Source organism: Candoia aspera, chromosome 6 (assembly GCF_035149785.1).
Source record: "Candoia aspera isolate rCanAsp1 chromosome 6, rCanAsp1.hap2, whole genome shotgun sequence".
NCBI lineage: Eukaryota > Metazoa > Chordata > Lepidosauria > Squamata > Boidae > Candoia > Candoia aspera.
This window is the reverse complement of record NC_086158.1, coordinates 2,521,398-2,544,604: the sequence shown is the minus strand read 5'-3', so window position 1 is coordinate 2,544,604 and position 23,207 is coordinate 2,521,398. Positions and strand designations below refer to the sequence as shown.

Genomic DNA, 23,207 nt, shown 5'->3' with positions numbered 1-23,207 from the left:
AAAGAACAAAACAGACTTTTTCCATCCAAAGTTTGCCCTGACCCTCTTTAGCCATCTTAGACCGTACCGCCAAACTGGGATTTAGTTTAGTTGAAAAGAAAGGCACTGTGAAAAAAATCAAAAATAAATCCCCAAACATTGTACATATATACAGACTGGAAAAAAATACACTTTATATTATTTTAAATTCCTTCTGCAGCTTTGTTTTTTTTAATACACACTTTTTTTTTGTAAATTGTAAACCTTCACTTGCAAAAAAATACAAATACACACTCAATGCTCTTAGACAAAATATTTTCTCACTAATACCGATGCAGAACTTTTAAAATATCTTGTTAAGTGCTGCTTTGCAATGAAGGCTCCCATCAGCCATCTGCCTGCAGAGACCAAACACAGAGACTTCAATGCGTTTATACATATATATATATATAATATATATGTATATATAATATCTTTTTAAAGGTACATATATATATGTATTTATATATGTGTGTGTCATATATATATATATATATACACATACACGCACATACACGCACATATATATATGTATATATATGTCACATATATTCATATATTTACAATTCTGTCATAGATTCCTTCACCTTTGGTTAAAAAGTTAAAGCCCCCTCCCCTTTCTTATCCCATATACAATCTCTTTCTCTTTTGTGAAAAACACACACATCTGCATAAAAAGAAACACATTTTGCTCCCATAAAACAATATACATTCCTCAATTTCTGCCCGCGGAGGGTGAATATCTGACATTCCCCAGCACAGACTTTTTTAAGAAAGGTCGTTTACCCTCAACCTCTCTCACAGTCGCACACGCACAATGCACACAAGTAGTCCAACTGTAAGTTTACACATCGGGAACGAAACCGACCAACGTAAAACGAACGTAAAGCATCTCCCTGTTTCCCCCTGTCTCCTTCCCCTGCTTGCGCACTGGGCTTCTAGAGGCACTCCGATGTGTGACGACGACAACACAAACAGCAAGAATGACAACAGTTTTTCCTAAAGTGACCGAAGCGTCCTTTGGACGACCCTGCTCCTCGCCCACCGTCCCTGCGCCAGTCTTCAGCACGCCTTGGAGAGCTCTGGGGGATCGTCGACAGCCGAAAGGCGGTACTGCACCTTGGTGTTCGTGATGGCGCCGTGTTTCTGCCGAAGGTGCAGGCGCAGCTGGCTCTTGTGTCGGAAGTGCAGGTTGCACTTTTCACACTGCAAGGGGGAGAGAGGGACGTAAGGAGCCAGTCGCCGCGTTTTGGGGACAAACTGTGTGGAGGAGGAGGAGGTGCCCCTCTGAACACTAAAGATTTCTCCCTAGAGAGGGTCCCAGGGCAGGTCAAAAAGCTCAAGCGGGCAGCCGCAAAGGTGCGGCCCAAGCCCCCGTCTTGATTTTTTTGGGCCCTCCTGCAGACCGCTGCTCCAGTTAAACCGCCCCAGTTCAAGGTGGCACCCAATGGAGGTTGTGATCCCCTCTGGAAACCCGGAGGGTGTTTTTCGATCGGGCGAACGGCCTCTGCCCCGCAGAGCTTACAGGCTGCAAGACAGCCCCCGGGACTTTGCTTACATGGTAGGGCTTTTCTCCAGTATGGATCCGCAAGTGACTCTTGAGCGTCTGCAGGTGTCGGAAACGCGTCCCGCAGATTTCGCATGGATACGGTTTCTCCCCAGTGTGGATGAGCACGTGTGCTCGGAGGTGGGCAACCTGCAAAGGGCACAGCAGAGTCAGAAAGGCATCCCCGGGCATTCCTCCTTGCGCGGATTGCTGACCCCCTCCAAGCCCTCCTGAACCAATCGGGCTCCAATGCCCCGCTGCCCATCTGTCCCCCTCTCTGCTTTGAAAAGGCCTTTTGATTTCAACCTCTTTGCAGACTTCAGAGAATGAGAGCCAAAAGCAAATGGGTCATGGGTCCAAGCAATGGTCAACGTCACCCACAAAAAGGTCAAGTGTTCCTACGGCCACATTCCACCCACCCACCCACCCGCCTATTTTGAGTACGTTCCCTGGCTGAGCGTGTGAGAAAGGCCACCACCAGTGAAAACAAAACAACAGAACAAAATATGAACAATGGTATTTACCACTGCCATTAATAATGGAGGGTTACAATTAAGCCTGCCCACTTATGTACATGCTACCAACACAGGATAGTCTCAAAGAGAATGGCCCTAAGGGATGCAAATTATTTCTAACTTTGAATGATCTTGAACTTGAAAACAGCCCTTTCTGTATGCAGGACATACAGGTAATCCTCACTTAACCACCATTCACTGAGTGACAGTTCAGACTTAAATAGTGCTGAAAAAACTGACTTACAACTGGTCCTCACACTTAAGACCGTTGCAGCATCCCCATGGTCATGTGATCACGATTTGGGCGCTTGGCAACCGGTTCACATTTATGACAGCCACAGCATGCCATGGTCATGTGATCACCATTTTTGACCTTCCTAGCCAGCTTCTGGCAAGCAACATCAATGGGGAACCACATAATTTGTTTAATGACCATGTAGTTGCCTTAACACCCGCAATGATTCACTTAACAGCTGCAAAAATGGTTGTAAAATCGGGTCAGATTCACTTAATGACTGCTTTGCTTAGCAACCAAAATTCCAGTCCCAATTGTGGTCCTTAAGCGAGGACTACCTGTACCATCTCAAGCTTGGAACGGGCCAACATCCTAAATCTGAGCGTGAAACGGTGCATTTTGCCCTCAGAACAGCTGTTTCAGTTGCTTCGCAGGAATGCCAAGCTGGCAACTGCCATTTTGAGTGCAAAACATTCCAGGCTCAAAACGGTGTTTGGGGTTTGCGTTGAAGCTTTTTCACATTGAAATGGAAATGGCGTGGACACCTTGAAACGGCACGGACGGTTTGCTGGACTCGATTAACCAGTCAGCTAAAACTTCCAGCAGATGCTTTTGCAGAACTTCCAGTAGTTGGTTGGTCTTAAACCTGGTCTGTTTGGGTGCAAATGTCGGTGTGACTGAGCACGCAGGGTTTAAACCCAAGAAATCTGACTACCTTTTAGTCTGAGATATTGTACAAGCCAGAAAATGGGTTTGGTTTAGTGCTCCACCAGGGTGCTCACTCGAAGGAGGAAGAGGGTCGTACAAGCCAAGATGGCTCAGGAATAAACCAAGATGTGTTGGTTTCAAGGCCCTTCACCTTGGCCACGCAGGGTGACTTGTTCAGACTTCAGAACCAATAGGTCTTGAATGGAGCTGATTAAATGCATTGTGCAAACTTATAAGTAGCCTGACCATATCAACATCTGTCCCGTTTCCTGATTTTCTTTCCTGTTTTTTTTTTTTTTTAGCCCAGGGAAGGGTTTTCAAGGACATCTGCCTGGGGGGAAGGTGAGGAAGGTGGTCACAAAAATCAAAATGGCGGCTGCAAACAATGTGAAACACATTAAAAGGGGGGGGGGGCCTTGATTGCATTTTACAGTCGCCAACTTGACTTCTCTGATGCCCCCACCTGCAACAGATGCCCTTGCAATTCCCTACCTCAGTGTTTTTCAACCCTGGCCGCTTGAAGATGTGTGGACTTCAACTCCCAGAATTCCTCAGCCAGCATGGCTGGCTGGGGAATTCTGGGAGTTGAAGTCCACACATCTTCAAGCGGCCAGGGTTGAAAAACACTGCTCTACCTCATTCTCAAAGTGCTTGACAATTGGGGAGGATTTCTTTCCTTGGTGGTTTGGAGTTTGCTAGCCAGGGTGAGGTCAAAAAAGTCAAGATGGCAGCCAGGATGGTGCAGTCCAAGCACTGCAGCACACCTTTAAAACAGGCAAGAGTTTCAATCACACCATTGCAGCGCCCTCTTGACCCCTTGGGCCACGTCCTGTGGATACCTCCGCAGCTCCTACTGTATGTCAAGAGGGTGGATGTGCAGCTGTTGAACCCCGCACCCCACTCTTAAAAAAAGCTTAAAGATTTGTTCAAGCCGGTCAAAGACCTTCGGTGCCACGGATACCGACCTGCACGAACCGCGCCCCGCACGTTTCACATTTGTACGGCTTCTCTCCTGAGTGGATCCGCGTGTGAGTCTTGAGGTTGGCCGGACGGTTGAACTGCGCCCCGCAGATGCCACAGCGGTACGGTTTCTCGCCTGTTTCAACAAACAGAACGGAGCTGATTTAGTGCCACAATAAAAGTCATTCACACACAAACACACCCACCCAGCAGAGCACTGGAATAAAAGTTCTGCTTATCATCTGGAACCTCTACACCAGTGTTTCTCAACCTTGGCCACTTTAAGACGTGTGGACTTCAACTCCCAGAATTCCCCAGCCAGCATGGCTGGCTGGGGAATTCTGGGAGTTGAAGTCCACACGTCTTCAAGCTGCCGAGGTTGAGAAACACTGCTTTACACAGTTCACTAAAGGTTGACCCAACATGGGATTCACTTTTTAAAAGTTCAGGCATCCTGGAATACCACAAACACCTGATCCCCAAAGAACAGAGTAATCCATGATGAACTTTCCCCAAGACTTCAACTCCCAGAATTCCAAAGGTCTTCCTAGCTGGGGGTCTGGGAGTTGAAGTCCTACGCGACCAGATTATACCATCTTGGGGAAGGATGCACTGAGAGATGCACATGAGGGTTTCAGCCAGGCATATTCCCATATAAGAGTCAGAACGGGCAGGTTTTAAGTGGCATGCATGGTGGGTTGGTTTTTTAAGATTCTAGCCCTCAGCGTTGATTCTCGCTGAAGGATGCCAAGCTGAATTTTTCTGCATTTTGGCGATTCACCTAATCCTTCTGCCGCTTATGAAAAAAAGGGTTATTTCCCTGAATAGGGATGCTGGAAGGAAAATGGCAAAGTGAGGACAAAAGGGCCATTTCTCCCTCTCCTTTTTAAGTTATTCCTAAACGCTCAGATTGACTTGTTCAAGGTATCTCGCTCAGCCTGACTGCCCACGACCCTCTTCAGCAGCTCAGCATCCCCTTATCTGGTTTAGGCTTCTGCACGCTTCAAAAAATATTTCGAAAAGGGGCCACAAACCTCACACCCACGGGACCCCATCTGGGCTCCTCATGGAAAACCCCGCTCTTCTTTAATGAAAAGGGCCTGGTCTGTGTTTCCAAATTATTCCTGAGGCCCGCGCAGCTCTAGCCCACGTTATGGTGATTCCAAATGAGGTGACAGAGACGCCGTGTGTCAGTCAGGCTCAGCGTTTAGGAAGAAATTAAAAGGCAAGATACCCCAGGAACGGGCTACAGACTCCCAGCCCAGTTGCCAACATTTCAACAGGCCGATTCCTGACTCGGTTCTCCCCTTTTCAACCCAACAAAGGGAACATTTGGGGGCCTTGCGGTCTTGTGGCCACAGATCACAGAGTGCTCTACAAAACACACATCTCAGCTCGATGCCCCAACAGAGACAGAGAGCGGGCACGCCGGCCCTTTCTCCGCCGCAGAGGCTCCCAGCGCCCAACCCCGGACTCGGCCAAGGCTGCGGAGAGGGCCGCTCCCTCGAGTCCCCGGGAGCTGATGCCAACTGTGCCCCTTCGTGGCACGCGTGAGACGGCCTGCCGCAGGTGCCAGGCGTGGCGTTGGCAGCACGGGCAAGGGATGCTGCTTTTGACCATATGTCTTCCTCTCATTTTGGTGGTGGAGTTCCTCTTCCCGCGTTGCCAGAATTCAAAGCGGGACGCAAATATTTTAAGGACGCACAGGAATTGCTGGGAGCTTTTTCACGCTCACCTGCAGCTCTCTGACACCACCTAGTCCAGCGTTTCTCAGCCTTGGCCGCTTGAAGATGGGTGGACTTCAGCGTTGCTGGTGGGGGAATTCTGGGAGTTGAAGTCCACCCATCTTCAGGCGGCCAAGGCTGAGAAACACTGACCTAGTCCAAACTGGGTTCTTTCTGGGGTGAGCACCAAAATTAAAAGTAATAATAGTAATAATTGGCCCTTTCCTGCTGTGGCTCATGACGAATTGGCCCCATCCTCCCCAGCCAGCCCAGCAGCCGACTGGGGTGCTCCAAGCCGCCCTCTCGCCGCTCAACGCCACTCCGGAGAGACGAGGCTCCGCGCCAGCCCGGTCACCCGTGCCCTCGGGGACGCCGTACCTGTGTGCACAGTTTTATGACTGGCTAGGTTCCCCTTGTAGCGAAACGAAGCCTGACAACGGTCACACTTGTACGGCTTGTCACTGTGCGTTTGGAGGGAATGTTTCTTGAAAGCGGCCTCTTCCGAGAACGGGCACTGGCACTCCTTGCAGAAAAAGGACCTGTTTTCTGTCGGAGGGCGAGAGAGGAAGAGGGGAGGCAGGTGAGAATCGCTCGGACGCACGCCAGGGCTGGCTTCGCCCCGCACGCCGAGCCGCCCCCAAACGAGCCGGGGGTTCACCCTCGCGCCGCAGCCGTGAGATCCATCTCAAGTAACCCTGGCTTGTTTGGGGTGGCTCCGGGTGAGGGGCACGCCCAGCCCATTGATGATGGCCCGTTCCGGAACCCGTTGTGTGAACGCAGGTTTGTACAGCACCATGTGATCCACAGAAGGACAGAAAGGCCCTCAGCCCCAAAGACACGCTGGGATATTATGTTCCTCAAAATCATGCTAGAGCAAAACCAGAAACAGAGCATACACCAAGGGCACGATGTTTGCAGCCAATTTTAAAACGTCCTGGAGGCACGTGGGTGTGTGTTCACACAACCTGCTTAACCAGGTCACGTGAAGACCCAGAAGCCGCATCCACGCAACACGTGAAGCTTGAGTCACGTCAATCTGGGTGGAATCTTTTGTGGCTTAACTTGTTGTGAGAACGGAGCCCACCTGGAGATCTTACAGCTTCAGGCTTTGTGTGAATGAGGACAATGGGTAGATTTAATAACTAGGTTATTTACGCATGGGGAAGGGACAGAATTCTGAAACGCATCTGGTTTCCTAATATGTTGACTGGATTATCCCCAAAATAATCTAAAAGCCCATGAATTAAGTCCCAAATCATTATCAAACCGACCACATCGCCAAATGATGAGCCTCCCAACTCAGCAGAGTCTACCTGCAAGCAGAAACCGGTTTCTGCCTGCCCAGTATATCGAGGCAAGGAGACAGGGCATCTTTCAACAAACAGGAATAGCACCGAAGGAAATGTCTGAAGCTATTTCTGGACTTACCGCAACTGGAATCCGAGTATTCAGACTGCGTTTCTCCTATTTCCTCTCCAAAGTTGGATCCAGGGGTATGAAGGCACATTTCCAGATGCTGGGGGGACTGGGACCCGCACGAGCTGCATTTGGACGAATGCAGGTACAACGGGGACTGGTCCTCGCTGCTCCGAGGGGACCCGTCGAGGGACCTAAGGAGCAAGAAACTGGGTTAACCAGCTAATGTTCACTAGTGAGAAACAGCTTTTATTTCTTCAGTGGTTGAGTTGAGCTAAACCATGGTTTGTTGCACAGTTAATGCTCAACGCAGTTGTTGCAATAGGCCAGTGTTTCTCAACTTGGCCACTTCAAGATGTGTGGACTTCAACTCCCAGAATTCCCCAGCCAGCTGGCTGGGGTATTCTGGGAGTTGAAGTCCACACATCTTAAAGTGGCCAAGGTTGAGAAACACTGCATTAGGCTATGCCAGTGGTTCTCAAAGTGTGGTCTGGGGACCCCTGGAGTCCCCGAGACCCTTTCAGGGGGTTCATGAAGTCAAATATATAAAGATTTTAAAATTTCTTGGATTTAATTTCTAATACACAAAGTATCGATAGGTATAATCCACATTAACCAAAGCTCTTTGGGGTCCTCAGTCTTTTTTGAGAAGGTAAAGGGGTCCCGAGACCAAAATGGTTGAGAACCACTGGGCTAACTAAGCCATAAACCACGATGTACGAAGCAACATTTGCCCTGATCCGACTCGCTAAGCCTAAACCGAAGAACTCGGTGCCATGAATGAAGACAGGCAATTGGGCTCAGAAAGAGACTGGATTTGGGGACATGAAAACAGCAGCCACAGCCTTATTAAGGTGGAAATGTTCAGGGGGATTTGTATTAATGTTAATCAAACTGCCAAAGAGAAGATTTATCAGCTGTTAAGAAATGGCCAATTTTACCTCTTTACAAACTAAGGCCTTCGTCTGATCCCAGCCCGTGGGTGAAACAGGATTAAGACAGTCTGGCCAGAACCATGTTATAATGGTGTTTTCCCTCTTATGCCAACACAGTTCAAGGTGAGTCAACTCTGTTCTGCTTCGCCACCCATTCCCTTGCTGGAAATCATTCCTGTTCCCAGTCCTCTGAATTTCCAGCAGGGAAATTTCACACTGGGCTAGTTTTCTGCCAATTCCAGGATCAGAGGCAGAGTGCTGAAATTCGGTAAAGGGAATTCCGCCCCCTCCATTTCTTAGGGAGCAGAACGAGAGAGGTTTTACACTGCAGCCAGAATCAGAACAGCCGGGTTTTCCAAATGGTTCCCATATTTGACCTTAGTAGGCATATCCAACGTGCATAAAAAAGAAGGTGAATTTTTGATCTCATGGTTGGACTGCCATCTTGACTCTTTTGACACCCCTCCACCACCACCACCCTGCCCCAGAGATCCTGGACCTTAGCATTGGGTTGACAGGGGAAGACTTTCAATGGGATTTATCTGGCTTTAAAATGAAAAAGGGGTGCCTGAATTGTAGATTTAGCAACTGGTTGCCAGTTCTAATGTGCTGGGTGATGGCAAGCAATGCAGGGGCCCCACTGAGCTATGCGCTGCCCATGCACACCAAATTAACCCATTTACAAGAAGCAGAACCACGCAACGAACCCTAAACCAAGGGCTGAGTTCACACAGCCTGCTAAGCAGCACACGCATAACGCTAAAACTCACCAGGCTTAGCGTCTTGCATGAATACAGACAGACATTCGTTCCCTAGCTCAGCTGGGGACAGGGGTGTTCTGTGAATACATAACGGGGGACTTCTGGCCTGCACCTCAACACCCCGGCCAGCAAGTAAGAAATTCACTGAGCCATCAGAACCTGGAAGATTTTTTTTCATGATGTACCCATAGCTAAAATGAAATTAACCAAATCTATAAGGTAACAAGTACATCAGAATTAATGATGATTAGTAGTTATTTCATTGGCACTCAAGGAAAACAGTTCTGGGGGACACCTGGTTGGGAAGCAGTGGCTGGATTAAACTTTGGCCACTTTAAGATGGGTGGACTTCAACTCCCAGAATTCTAGGAGTTGAAGTCCACCCATCTTAATGGGGCCAAGGTCGAGAAACACTGCCCTAACTCATAATAGAGTTAGAACAAATAGAACACCAAACGGAAAGTAAGATCAACCTGGTAAGAATTTGGATGAGAGACCACTAGTAAATCCAGAGCTGTAATCTGAACCAGTTTGTCTCAATCTGGGCAGTTTGGAATGGTGTGGACTTCATCTCCCATACCTGTTAAGAATGGTGTTCAGGCGGCTTGCTTGTGGGATAGTCGAGTCTTCCCCGCCGATGTTGAGTTTGGTGGGGGACTGCACATCCATGTTCTCGGGCTCCAGGGGCTGCGGGCAGGCCAGCGAGGGCGCGTACGGCTGCGGAGAGAGCGCCCCGGCCTCGGCGTGTTCAGGGCCGTCCTCCTTGGCGTTCTGATTGAGTGAATTGAGCACGATGAACTTGTACTTCTTCCAGTTGCAAGCCTTGGGATCGGTGAGGCTCTTGACCGAAGCCGAACTCTGGCCGATGCAGGCCTTCTTGCTGCTGCTGGACTCAGTGGGCGAATTGGGCTGGCAGTCCGACTTCTGGGGGCTCTGAGGGCTGGTCACCACCTTCCGGTTCACGGGCGTGTTGGTGGGCTCAAAGTGCTGGCCCCTCTTCGCTTCGGGGGCGGGCCGCTCTTCTTCCTGGCTGCCCTTATCGCAGCCAAAGTAGGCGCTGTTGTGAGTCAGGGAGGCAGCAGGCTCCGGGCCAGGAGCAGCACTGTAGTGGACGTCGCGTTTGATCTCCTCGGCCGCCGCATCCTTTGGAGAGTAGACAGCGGCTTGGCACAGGCTTGGGGAGGTATTAGCCGCAGTTCTGGTATACTCGGCGGCTCGAGACACATTGCACGGTGCCACCCGCTCCCTCAAGAAAGGATGCCCTCTCAACACCTCTGAGGGGGGCATCCTTGCCTCTCGCAGTTCTTCGTCCGAGAAAAGGTACCCACTGATGGGCACAGGGTTGTAGCTAGTGTAGGAAACGGGGGATCCGGACATGCTGCTGTACAAGCCGGGGACAAAAGCTCGCCCGTCGCAAAGTGGGCCATTCCGAAGAGGTAAGCTGCCTTCTGAGATTTCTCTGGTCCTGTACGCCATCAGCCCCGGATGGCTGAGCATCTGGCTGGCCAAAAGGTCTTCCCGGGGATTCTTGGTAGCGGACACCATTTCTGTTTCACTGAATCCAGACAAAAGAGACGTGGCAATGACTGGATGATCCCTCCAAGGAACCCTAACACCTTTCCCCCCTCCCTCTTCTTGTTTTGGGGAAGGATCAGGGAGAACGGGCACTCTTCCCTAGCGAAAGTGGGATCAACTGGTCTACGGATCAGCAAAGTCCCCTCGGAGGGTCCATTAAAGCATTTCTAAACTTGTTCTCCCATCACCGTGCCCTCGGTGGAACTTACGGAAGAGTCTAGAGCTGAACTGCTACGGAGTATTTTGGAAGAGGCCCCCACCCTGCCCAGTACACGAGTTTCACTTCGTATTTTGCCTTCCCAAAAGTTGAACCCCTTTTCTTAAAAACACTGCCAGCAAATGTCCAGCAGAGGGCAGCACCTAACCGATCTTGGCGGCTCTCCCCAAGCGAAGCTGAGATGGTCCTGGCTAACTCTTGGATGGGAGACCTCCAGGAAGTGTCACGGCTGGCAGCTACACTGGGAGGTCTGAAGAACATCCCAGGAGAAGACCACAGCAAACCATTTCTGTACTGGTCCCACCCTGAGCCGAGCTCATCTTATCTTTTGCCGGCAAAACCAACCATCCAAGAAACATCCGAAAGAGGAAGATTTTGCCCTCTCAGCTGGTGGCTGTGGAATCACAAGGTGGCTCTAGCATTTTTTAGCGCCCAGCATCCCCGTAGGCTGTACTCTAGGAATTTATCCTAGAACCTCCTTTTTCTTGGAGATGGATGAAGAAGACACCTGTCTTCTTTTTGCCAGAAATCCGCCCTCCCCAGAAAGATACAGGCTGCCGCGTTCGAGTTCCACCTTTCGGGCACTCCCGCAGCCCACCTGGAGTTCAGGAGCCTTCGGCAGGTGTCCACCACGTGCTCCATCTGCAGGTAGAGGGCGGTGGTCATGACCGCCAGGATGTTACTCTCCCGCAGGTTGAGGCGAGACGTGTACATAAAATCCAGCAGGATGCCGAACCCTTCGGGGCTGATCTCAGGGTCTAAATTGAGGATGGTCAGGTTGCACTTGAGCTGATCAGTGAAAATGCTGTAGAAAAGGCCACTGCGGAGAAGGAAGGAAGCGCATTGGTCAGTTCCCCCAGATTTGTCGGTGGGGGAACTCAAAGGCCATGCTAGGATCCAAAATAGCTTTCAGTGTTCCTCCTGTGCACTGGTAGAGTACAAAATTTTTCATTTATTCATTGCACAGCCCAGGACATTCATACCCCTTTGAACTTAGGAGTAAACACAGTAGCAAGTAAAGGCTTTTTCCCTGCATAAAGGTAATTCTCAATTTATGACCACAATTGGGACTGGAACTTCTGTTGCTAAGTGAAACGGTTGTTAAGTGAATCACCCCCGATTTTATGACCTTTTGCCATGGTCATTAAGCAAATCACCATGGTCATTAAGTGAATCCAGCTTCCCCCATTGGCTTTGCTTGTTGGAAGCCAGCTGGGAAGGTTGCAAATGGTGATTGCGTGACCCCGGAATGCTCCAACTGTCATAAGTTCGAGCTGGCTGCCAAGCACCTGAATTTTGATCATGTGACTGCAGGAAGGCTGCAACAATTGTAAGTGCAAGGACTGGTCATAAGTCACTTTTTTCAGCACCGTTGTAACTTTGAATGGTTGCTAAATGAATGGTTGTAAGTCGAGGACTACCTGTAACTGCCCACCACCACCAGTGACAACCTAGACAGCCCCCTACTTCTGAGCTTAGCATAATCAAGGAAGCCAACCTACTCAATTTCAAGAAAACATAGGATTAGGACGGTACAGCTCTGAATCCTGTCCTGAATTGGTTATCTTAAGTTCTGTATAAACTTAGTTCCAGTCCAAGAAACAGCCCCTACTCCCATCAACTCAATATACCTTAAACCAGCATTTCCCAACACGGAGCTCTCCAGACTTCCAACTCCCAGAAACTTTTGTGGCTATGGATTCTGGGAAGGGAAGGGAATCAGGAGGGCGTCAGGTGGAAGAGAATTCAAACGCATAAAGCAGGGACTGCCCAGCCTTAACCTCTGCACCCCCACCCCCTCTGCAAAGAGGTTTGGCTTGCTGCAACGTGCCACAGTGAACGTGTTTGGGGCACTGGTGCCTCTCACCTGCAGGCCATCAGGACCGTCTTGTGGGCCCGGAACTGCTCCCGACTGACAATGATGACCACATCCGTAAGGATGTCCCTGCTTCGAAGGCGGTTGAGATTGAGGAGGACGTCGCTGGCATGCCGAGTGAACTGGATACAGCTGTCTGCCAGGGAGGCCATCTTGAATGTATCCTGGAGGCAGGTAAAGGGGGCAAGAAGGAAGGCCTTGAGCATCCTATAAGCACACCTGGCAGCCAGAGGCTTGGTCAGGGACCAAGAGGAGGGATTCTGCAGAAGCAGGACACGGGATCACCCACGGCTTGAGGCCGCCACAGGTTTTCGAGTGAGGGATGGAGAAGTGTGTGGTCCAAAACCTGGACAGAACCAGGGCAGATCAACACCCAGTTCCCATTCCAGTCCAACTCTGTACAACTGTAATTCATTTGGGATGGCAAGGATTCACTCCCCAGCAATTTAAGTATCTTCCACAATATTAGAATTCCAACCAGCTGCCTCTACCAATGCTTTAAAACAGCCCTCCAGCCACTGAGTTAGGCCTGATGATGCCACCCCTCTGAGGGGGTTAGAGGAGCTACCAGGGGTGGGGGGGTGGAGCTCGAGGACAGAACTGCCCAGGACCATCACCCAGGAATGAATACAAGCCCCCAGGATCAGCGGTAGTATACTGTAAACAAGCCACCTCCAGAAACGCAGCCTCTGGACAGAGTGAGCTTTAGTCTGATTCAGCAAGATCCTTGTGGGTTCAAAAGATGGCAAGTTAACCCTAGCTAGGTCTGGCTCCTGCCAGGTGTGACTGTTCACCATTTCCCTACCACACTGGCTGTGAATGATGGAAGGCATCTGGAGGGTGTCAGGGTTCAAGGGACGTAATTTGATTCCCAGAAAATGTTTAAAATACATCCAAGCAGAGGGGGGCATTAAAAAAAATGGCACTTTAATCATTGCTTGGCAGCAAAAAAATAGGCCAGCGACAACAGGCTGAAGCTGGTCTGCTCTCAGTCGGTAATTCGCAATTGCCAGCAGAAAACTGGACTGGCTGGCTCGTTTTTTGCCTGCAAGCAAGTAGCAAAGTATATTTTTGCAATGCCCAATCACATGCAGTGAGATTGATATGTCAGCCCCACCCTGTGCTCAGGAGGGACATGTTTAAATGCACCAGGACCCCCCACTTGTGCAGTTGGATGGATAATGGGGAGACAGTTTTGTCCGTGCCACCACGTGCCCACCTGAATATGGTTTCCAGCTGTGTCTAATGAAATATTCCACTGGGGACGCTTTGTGATGTGGCTGGGCAAGCATGGAATTGCAAGGACATGCCTCGTGCTTCAATTCACAGTCCCAGCGATGCTTTCAGACCTACACAAACCAAAAAACAGCAGCATCAAGGCACGGATCCTGCATTATTGATCCCAAGTCGAATATGAATCAGCAAAAGCAGATTTAGACTGTGTTGACAGCAGCTGATTTTCCCCCTCCCGGAAGATAATAATTCCGTTACAACTCACGAAAATGCATGGCTTTGAATAAAATTTGTGAATCACAAAAGGTGTTAACAGACTCCTTCTGTTTTGAGGGCTAAAAGAGAAAGAGGGAAGTAGCTAGACATGCTTAGCTTTTGAGAATATGAAGGGGGATATAAGACCCTTCCCCAAATATATCAAGGGGTGTCCTATAGACCGGTGTTCCCCAACCTCAGCAACTTGAAGATGGGGAGACTTCAACTCCCAGAGTTCCCCAGCCAGCCGGCTGGGGAACTCTGGGAGTTGAAGTCCCCCCATCTTCAAGTTGCTGAGGTTGGGGAACACCGGTCAATAGATGAAAGTCAAGATGCTCATCAGAGCGCAGGACAAAGAATAATGGATCCAAATTTCAGGAAGGCAGATCCTTGTTGAGCGATAATTATACACCCAAAGAGAAAGGACAACTGGCCAGTGGAAGCCATGACTCGGAGAAGACCAAGTTGCTTAAGTGCGTCCCATCAGAGAAGGGGAAACACCTCACAGGGAAACTTCAATTTGGAATCCTGGATGAAGCAGGAGGTTGAGCTAGATGTCCTTAAGGACCCCTTCCAACTCCTGGGGTCTGTATTTCGAGGGACTCCCCTGTGCTTGCAATTTCGTGTTTCACTCATTTGCTGAGCTGTCTTGAAAGCTAGCGGAGATATCTTTGGTGGGGTAGAAAGAGAGAAGTGAAAAAATCCCAATAATAATAATAGTAATAATAATAATAATAATAATAATAATAACAACAACAACAACAGCAGCAGCAACAGCAACAACCCCGACAGGCACCTTGTTCATAACATGCCAGCTATAACAGTCCCTGCAAAGAAAAACTCTGGGTCACTGATGTGGCTATACCAGGTGATGACGGGATGGAGGACAAGCAAGCCGAAAAAATTATGAAATACCAGGATTGGAGATTGAAGTTGAACACTAATGGAAAAAGAAATCCGCTGTCCTACCAGTCGTGATTGGAGCCCTTGGAGCAGTACCTGAAGTATTCCCTCAATATTTGGACATTTTGAATTTATCGGACCTGAACCCTAATTTTACAAAAAAATACCCTGCTTGGAACTGCCTATGTCCTCAGCTGCTACTTTAATAATCCTTGGTTAGGACTTGAATTATTAAATTTTCACCAGTCTTTGACTGTGAATCTAATTGTAAATCATCATCATCATCATCATCTGGGGAGGGGATTCCCCAGGGGAGCCGGGAACTCAGGAGCTGTTTCCTTGGTAGCCCCCCCGGCCAGTTGAAGAGCCTGCCCAAAGGCAGCCACCAGAGGCTGCTCAGGGGAGGGGACCCCCTTGAGACCCCTACCCCAATCTGCCCAGGGCGCAGCCCAGAACAGGCAGGCAGCCCGGCCAGCTGCAAACTCAGCTTTGCGACGATGGCTTCCCAGCCCCGGGGAGCCAGCTTGCAGCCCTCCAAGGTCACTCTGCTGCAGGGTCTCACCAAGAGGCTCCCAGGGGGCTCCCTGCCCTACTCAGGCTGGCCCTGATCCCCCAACCCGAGCCCCCCAGCCAGACCTCCAGCTCCTCTGGAGGGAGCCTCCATCTCCTGGCCCTCCCCCAACCAGTTTCCCAACTTGTAGGTCCTGACTCAGACCCTCTGCTGCTCCCTCCTGATGGAAAGGAGGAACGGACCAGGGTGCAACTTCTGCATCTTGGCGCCGACCCAACCCACATTTCTGGAAGAGCCCCCTTCTCCCCGGGGCTGCATACTGATGTTAACAGGCAGGATGTGAACCTGAGCCCTGTCCAAAGCCGGCTGCGGTGCAGAAACAGAGCAGAGGTGGGCTGGTCCTTGGAGCCAGGCCCCGGAGGGCTTTACAGGGGACCCCCACCACCTTGAGTTGCGCCCGGAAGCCTGTGGGCAACCAGTGCAGCCTCCGAGCACAGGTGTCACACTGGCATGGTGTGGCCTGCCCCTAACAGCTGTGCCACTGCGTTCCAGACCCACTGCGCCTTCCGAGCAGCTTTCAAGGGCAGCCCCGTGCCATCACATGGCAGCCATCCATGCCCAAGGTGACCAAAGCTTGGGGGATGGTCTGTGGCTGCTGTCACCAAATGCACCACAAGTTGCCCAGAAACGCAAGAGGAACCAAGGGCAGAAGATCAACAACCAGTCCCATGTGCTGACCGCAAAAGACGTTGGCAACAGCAAGCGCCCAACCCCTTTGCCCACCAGCCACAACGCCGCCTTTTCAGCGCCTTCCAACGTGTCACCGAGCACCTATCCAGGGAGGGGGGTCCTCTGGTTTTCAACCAGGGCGCACACACACACACACAGGCCGACGATTGGCGCGACATGTTTCCGGTCCTATCTGCTGTATTCATTCACTTCCCGACCATCGATGAACCCAGAAGGCTGGGTTTGCACAAAACATTAAACCACGCAAAAAATTAACCGATGTTAATGGTAATCAGGCTTAGCGCACTCAAGCAATGCAGCTGCTAAGAGCCTTCGTTGAATGGGTCGTTATTCCAGAGTTGGTTCATTAAGCCTTAGCACATTCATACTTTTATTGGACCTCCACTCAATCCAACACTTCTATCTTTATATCAAATTAATCTCTAATGCAGCGTTTCTCAACCTCGGCCGCGTTAAGATGGGTGGACATCAACTCCCAGAATTCCCCAGCCAGCAAGGTTTTTTTTCATGATGTACCCATAGCTAAAATGAAATTAACCAAATCTATAAGGTAACAAGTACATCAGAATTAATGATGATTTAGTAGTTATTTCATTGGCACTCAAGGAAAACAGTTCTGGGGGACACCTGGTTGGGAAGCAGTGGCTGGATTAAACTTTGGCCACTTTAAGATGGGTGGACTTCAACTCCCAGAATTCTAGGAGTTGAAGTCCACCCATCTTAATGGGGCCAAGGTTGAGAAACACTGCATTAGAGATTAATTCCCAGAGCCTGCAGTTCATTGGTTGAATAATTCACAACAAATACACACCCACCCACAGATGGGCCCAAACACCCAAGAAACCTAACAGATTTGTGATTAGAGAATAAATCAGAGCTGACAAAGAGAGAGAGAGAGAGAGAAGCTTGCATTGAACTTAACTCAGAGGGGAAGGCTTTAAAACAGACTTGCCGTCACGCAGCTCAGTTTTAGAGCAGGGTTCCTCCACCTCAGCAACCTGAAGGTGTCTCGTCTCCAACTCCCCGAATTCCCCAGCCAGCCTGTTTGCTGGGGAATTCTGGGAGTTGAAGTCCAGACATCTTCAAGTTGCTGAGGCTGGGAAACCCTGTTTTAGAGGAAAAGAAGAAAAGCAGCAACTCACAACTTCTAGGAACAAGGCTTCATAGCTCAGGATGCTCCCCCAAGGCATCTCCATTTCCCCCCCTGCAATCCTGCCCTGCCCCCCCAAAAAATTAAGTGAAAGTTTGTGGGATATAAATGCTGAAGAGTAAACATTTCGCAGTCACTGGGGGTCGGGTGGCATGTACATTTAATTCATTCATCATTCACATACCGGCCCTGTCTCAACCTCATGGCTGCGTTTTACGGTTCCCATTGTGGATTTTAGGCATAAGCCCCCAGCCAACATTTCTGGTCGGAGGAGGGCGGGTCAGTTTCTTCCACTGGCACAACCCAACCTGTTCTCCCCTTGGAAATCCAAACTCCTTCCCTTGAGGCAGTCGTTTCCACTGGAAGCCAAGTGGCTTCAGCATGTGCTTAACATTGGCCCCAAGATGCCCTGGGACACTTTCCTGATCCAGCAAAATGAATCCTGCCAGCTTCAGGAGGACAGCAAGTTGATATCAACAGGACGAAAAGCCTGTTCTCTCTTCCAGGTTGCAGGGCCTCGGGTCCCTCCAGCTAACTCGACAGTGGCAACCAGATTAAATCGTGCCCTCCAAAGTTTACACGCACTAGTTCCCTGAAGGAGTCCCACGCCCTTTTGCTGTTCTTCAGAGTTCAGTGCGATTTGCATGGGAAAAATCCTGGCCATCCCACGTCCATCTCGCCTGCCATTTCTATCTTCTCCTCTGGCCCATTGCCACCAAGTCCCATTTCTGGACTTCTGTTTTTTTTTTCCTTTTCCCCTTTGGGTGCTTCCAGAAACAAGAAAAGTGGGCTGTAAATGTAATAATAAATCTACAGAACAAATACGCATCGGCATTTCTCCTTGTCTGACCTCTCTTCCATTAGCCGTTTTCTGACTTAAACCCATACCAAGTGAATTTTCTCCCTATGATAAGCAGCAAGGTGCTGCTTTCTTGTCCAATTTAGATCCATTGGCTCCTGCACGACCTGATAATTAACTGGACAGGGACACTTCATTTCCGATTTAGACTTGCAAAGAATCCTGTGAGCTAACAGACCTGTTTTTTTCCCCTGGGTTGTTGGTATGCACTTGTGAAAAAGCAGGACCAATTATCCCTTCCTTCCTTCCTTTCATTTATATATATATATACATACATACATACATACATACATATATATATATATATCCTGTTTATTGTCCTTTTTTAAAGTGCTGATGTTTTATACCAAAATAGAACATGGTTTAAAAAAAAACTGGAAATAAAATGATGACCTTAGCCTCATTCCCTAATTTTGCACCGTTGGGCGGACTAAATTTTTCATGAATTTCCACTCAAAGGACGTTGACAGGCTGCCTATATTTTAGGCTCCCTTTTGAAAGCTTCTGCTACAAAATCCTGAACGATTAAAAATTTAAAAGCCTCGGCACAAGGACACACGCTGCATTTCGATGTGACGGGGAAATAAATAAATAAATAAAAAGGAGCACCCCGAGCCACGTCGGTCCTGCGCTGGGCGGAAGAGAGTTTCCCTCCCTCCCCAAACTGGTTCATATGTCAAAGCCTGGATTTCCATTTTTGTAAGATCTTGCAGCATTTCCTTGCAGACCCTCTTAAACCTGAAAAACGCAAGCAACTTCTTCAACCTGTCCTTCGGTCGAAACAAGGCTGCTCCTCCCAGCCTCAGTTTCCCTGTTCCACAAAGGGGGCTCCGCATTATTGTGTGCCCAGACAAGGGAGAAAAGAGGGCCTTGTGCCCCGCAAGAAGGGATGGGGGAGAGGACAAGTTTTGCAGCCCCATCCGAGTCACTCAGCGAAGGATGCTGCCATCACATTTTAAAAGGTTTTTTAAAAGGGTCCATGCTCCACACCACGCACCCCTTTCCTGGCATCTCAGGCTCACCTGGGGGGAAGACCGGGGGCCGGAGGCAAAAGGGTCAGAAGAGCCCAGTTTCACCCCTTCGCCAAGAGGGAAGCCGGCCTAAAAATAGACAGGACCGGGAGATGCTACTCCACACCGCGGCCACCAGAGGGCAGCATTGGTCCGCGCACAAGCACCCCGCTGAACGCTCCAAGTTTTCGCAACTCCCCCCCCCCGCGCGCCGCCCCCAGGTTTTGCACGGTGGGGAGGAGAGGCGGCTGCCCCCCCTCCCGCTTTCGCGTGTAGCATTCGGGCTGGAAACTTTGCGATCAGAAGGGAAGGTGGTTGGTCCCGAACACCGTTCCTTCCGCCTTACTGACTCTGCCCCAAAACAGGGCAAAGCGGGGGCGGGGAGGGAGTTGGTGCATTGCTAAGAAAGCCCTTTCAGACGTTCGCGGAGGGCGGGTGGGAGCCGGGGTCAGCTCCCGGCTGAGAAATCGCGCTTTCTCGGGGGTTCCCCCTCGCTTGGGCCGGGAGCCCGGCTTTCTGGCAGCCCGACGGCTTTTCAAGCCGCGTTTTGCGGGGCGCTGCCCGCGGCACTTTCTGCTCTCCGCCGGGCGAGCGGAGTCCGCTCGGCCCCTCCAGGACAGACGTGCGACCCTCCCGTGCACGGAGGGCTTGCAAAAACGCCCGTCCCGGGTCCTTGCGGGGCTACGCCCCCCCCCGCCCCTCAATCTTCCCCTCCTGGCCCTTTCCTCCCTTCGCTGCGTTCACACAACCCGTGAAGCTGAGCGAGGATGCACCCCGGGCGCTTCCTCGGCGGCTGAGCGGGTTGTGTCAACGCAGCCACTCGGGGAGTTGAGGGTTCAGATCCAGAACCGCAGCAAGCGCTGCGCGTCCAAAGCGCTACGGGATAGGGACCGCCGAAGGTACGGCTGCCTCGGAAAGACGCGTGTTGCGCGAGCCCAGCATCTTGGTTTCGGCGTCTAGCCCCGAGCGCAACCCGGATTCGGCCCAGCTAACCATGGTTCAGCGGGACCGAGGGTTGACTCGGATCCTGCACCGGGCGCGAGCCGCTCACCTGCGCCGGCCCGCTGCGTTGGATCCTGCCCCCACCAGGCTTTCTAAAATGCGCACTTCGAAGCGGGTCCCCCGTATTCTCCGCCATCCCCGCCCCGGTTCCAGCGCTTCTTTCTGATCTGGGTGGAATTGCAGCGGGGGAGAGACGTGGGAACGTCAGCCGAGAGTCCCCGGGAAGTTCGCTCGGGTTCCTCCCTCCGCATGTAACTTCGGGGGTCTACCAACCGGCCGCCAACCAGGCCGCTTCTGGGGTTCCCCCCTCCTCTTCCGCCTAGTGGCTGCGTTCACACAACCTTCGTACTCCGACTCGCCTAAGATTTCGGCTCAGCAGCTGGTTGTTAAATTCGGCCGTGTCGGTGGCGCCTTCGCGGGCTCCTCCGACCCACTCGGTTCGGGTAGCTTACGCGGGCCGTGGAAAGGGGGCTCACCCAGTAAGCAAACTGAGAGTCGTGTGAACACAGCCGCTCAGCTGCAAGGGCTTCGGGGCAGGGACCGGCGCAGTGCATCTCTGCGGCCAGACACGGCTGGTGGAGGACACGCGTGTTCACTCCGGGCGTGTTTCGCACGTCTCAGACCCTTCGCTGAAACTGCACGGGCCGTTGGATGCCCTCCCGCCGCCCCCATCGGCGCATCCTAAAGCTTTCAAAACCATCCCGGTCGCCCACGCCCCCCCCCCGACGCCCGTCCTGCTTTCTGGGTCCGCGTCTACACCACGCGAGGGCCCGAGTTCCGCACCATTCCAAATCCTGCCATCTGTATTTATAGCCACCCCCCTCCCCTTCTTCAGGGCTACGGGCTGCGGCGCGCGCGGGCGGGCGGCGAGCTCCTCGCGCGGCTCCGGGGCGCCTTCGGCGGCTGCGAGAGGAAGGGAGGCCAGGCCAGGCCCGGCCCGGCCCGCCCGGCGAGAGGAGCCGAGCTCCGCCGCGGTGGGTGCCCAGGAGGAGGCAGCCGAGCCGGCTCCCCGGCGCCTCTCCCTGCAGGGGCGCGAGCCGGGGGCCGCGGGCAGGTGTCTGGGCACCCGGGCCGGCCGGGCGACGCCTGCCCTCTCCGCGCGGGCCACAGCCGGGAAAGACGCGTCTTCCCGGGGGAGAGGCGCCGGCGCGCCGCGGAGGCCCGCTGGGCTCGGCCCCGGACGGGCCTGCGCGGCTGCATTCCGGCCGGCTGCGGGGAGAGCAGGGGCCGCGGCGGGCGGGGATGCGCTGCAGCAGATCGCGGGTGCCGGGCGGCGTTTCCGAGCGGCGAGCCCGGCCGGCGCGTCTCCCCCGAAGAGCAACACCCGCGGAAGAAACGCGTCGGAGCGGCCGCGGGTGGGGAGGGAAGCGCCGCAGCCGGAGCCGGCTCGCTCCCCGCGCGCCCTGCCCGCTGCCCGCGCCCGGCCGCCTCGGCGAGCCCCGCAGGTACGACGGGGACGCTCCAGCGCCCCCTCCCCTCCCCTCCCCTGCCTCCGCGGCGCCGGCGGCGGCGTCCTGGCGAAACGAAACTGCCCGGCCGGGCGAGCGGCGAGGCCGGAATGACGCGACGAAATTGACAAGCCGGCGCGGAAAAGCCCACCGCCCCGGCCCCCCTGGCGGGCGGCGCTGAGCCGAGGGCGCCTCGGGCCCGGCGTCCTTCCCTACCGCCCGCCCGCCTTCCACCTGCCGCGCCGGGGCAGGCGGAAGCGGCGGCGGCGGCGGCGCAGCCAGACGCGCCCGGCCGAGGCGGCGCGGCGGGGGCAGCCTGGAAGGCAGAGCCGGGGCGGGCGGGGCGCGCAGGGGAGGACAAGCGCGAGCGAGGGGGCTCCCGGCCGGGCAGGTCGCCACCGCGGCCAGCGCAAAGAGCGGCGGGGCGAGCGCGCAGCCCTCCAGCCGCCCTTGCGCGGCCGGTCGGGGCCGTGGCATTAGCCTTCTCGGCGGCGGCGGCAGTAGCATCCCCAGCGCGCCCGGCCCGGCGGCCGCAAACAGTAGCAGTGCAAAGCGGAGCGCGAGAGCGAATCACCTGGTCGGCGCGCTTTCCTAGAAACTCCTTGCATCACCACTTCTAAGAACCCCAGTTCTAAGAATCAACGCCGCTCAATTCTCGGAATTTGAGCTGCCGGCTTTACCACGGCGCCCGGCCCGGGGAGGGTCCGGGGGTGTCGGCGCTCCGCCGCCGGGCCGCAGCGCCCCCGAGACCCCTCCGGGCCTGGCGGCCGGGCTCCCCGCGGGGACCCCACTTGGAGACTTGCGTGGAGAGACCCCTCAAGCCGGGGTCTGGGGGCCGCGGCGAGGTCAAGGCGGCGAGGACTCCCCCGCCGACAGTGGTAGAGTCCGCTCTCCCGTAGTCACGTGGAGCCTTTCCTACTGTGACGTCAGGGCTCGGCCTCAATACAATGTTGCAGAGTTCGATTCCCTCCTCCCCCCCTCCTCGGAATTCTGAGAACTAATTTGCTATTTGGTGACATAACAGAAATCCGGGGATCCGGGCTCGTTCCTTCGGGCGGGTGCGCCTCCCGCCCCCACCCGCTCCCCTGGCCGGCCGGCTGGCCCCCTCCCCGCGGACTCTTTTCCTTCGTGGCCCCTCCGGGCCGGGCATCTGCCCTCCGGATCCCGAGGGAGCGGGGGGGGGGGCATCAGGCAGCTTTCCGTGGCGGGGGAAGGGGAGAAAGTTTTGATTTGGGTTTAAACAAACACGACCAGCAACCGCTCGGAGGGGGAGGGAGGGGGGAGGGGGGCAGGCGAGAGTGGAAAGAAATCCTGATTACGCTGCGGGGAAGGGAGGGGAGGTGAGGGAAGGGACGGGACGGGGAAGAGCGGAGCGGCTTCTCACGGCGAAAGGAACGAGAGGAAGGGACGGGGACCTCCCGTCCTCGCGCGCGGAGCGAGCGGGAAGGGGCCGGCGCGGAACCGCCGGGGATTTTCCTGGGCGGCGGAGACGCTCGCTCTGGGCGGCTGCGGTCTGCGGAGTGGGGAGCCGGCTCGGAGCTGCGCCGGAGACTTTCCCTTTTGCTGCTCTGAGCGGGGCCGGGAGGGGGGCGCCTTTTCC

General features: G+C 53.2%; 1 protein-coding gene across 3 annotated transcripts; it reads right to left on the bottom strand.

The window, feature by feature from the left end:
* Positions 1 to 22,241, bottom strand: BCL6 (BCL6 transcription repressor). Of its 3 annotated transcripts, XM_063306258.1 has the most exons (11): positions 22,182 to 22,241; positions 13,706 to 13,835; positions 12,478 to 12,650; positions 11,209 to 11,430; positions 9,399 to 10,373; positions 7,135 to 7,316; positions 6,085 to 6,252; positions 3,988 to 4,118; positions 1,577 to 1,714; positions 1,138 to 1,224; positions 1 to 377 (listed from the first exon to the last, which is right to left on the bottom strand). In XM_063306258.1, the coding sequence occupies exons 3-11, from the start codon at positions 12,636 to 12,638 to the stop codon at positions 366 to 368; spliced, it is 2,076 nt and encodes a 691-aa protein (XP_063162328.1). In that variant the 5' UTR covers positions 12,639 to 12,650; positions 13,706 to 13,835; positions 22,182 to 22,241; the 3' UTR covers positions 1 to 365. The 3 variants fall into 3 exon arrangements, with proteins under 3 accessions (XP_063162328.1, XP_063162326.1, XP_063162329.1); XM_063306256.1 differs by having other exon boundaries at positions 1 to 1,224; XM_063306259.1 differs by lacking the exon at positions 6,085 to 6,252 and having other exon boundaries at positions 1 to 1,224.
* Between the last annotated feature and the right edge of the window lie 966 nt (positions 22,242 to 23,207).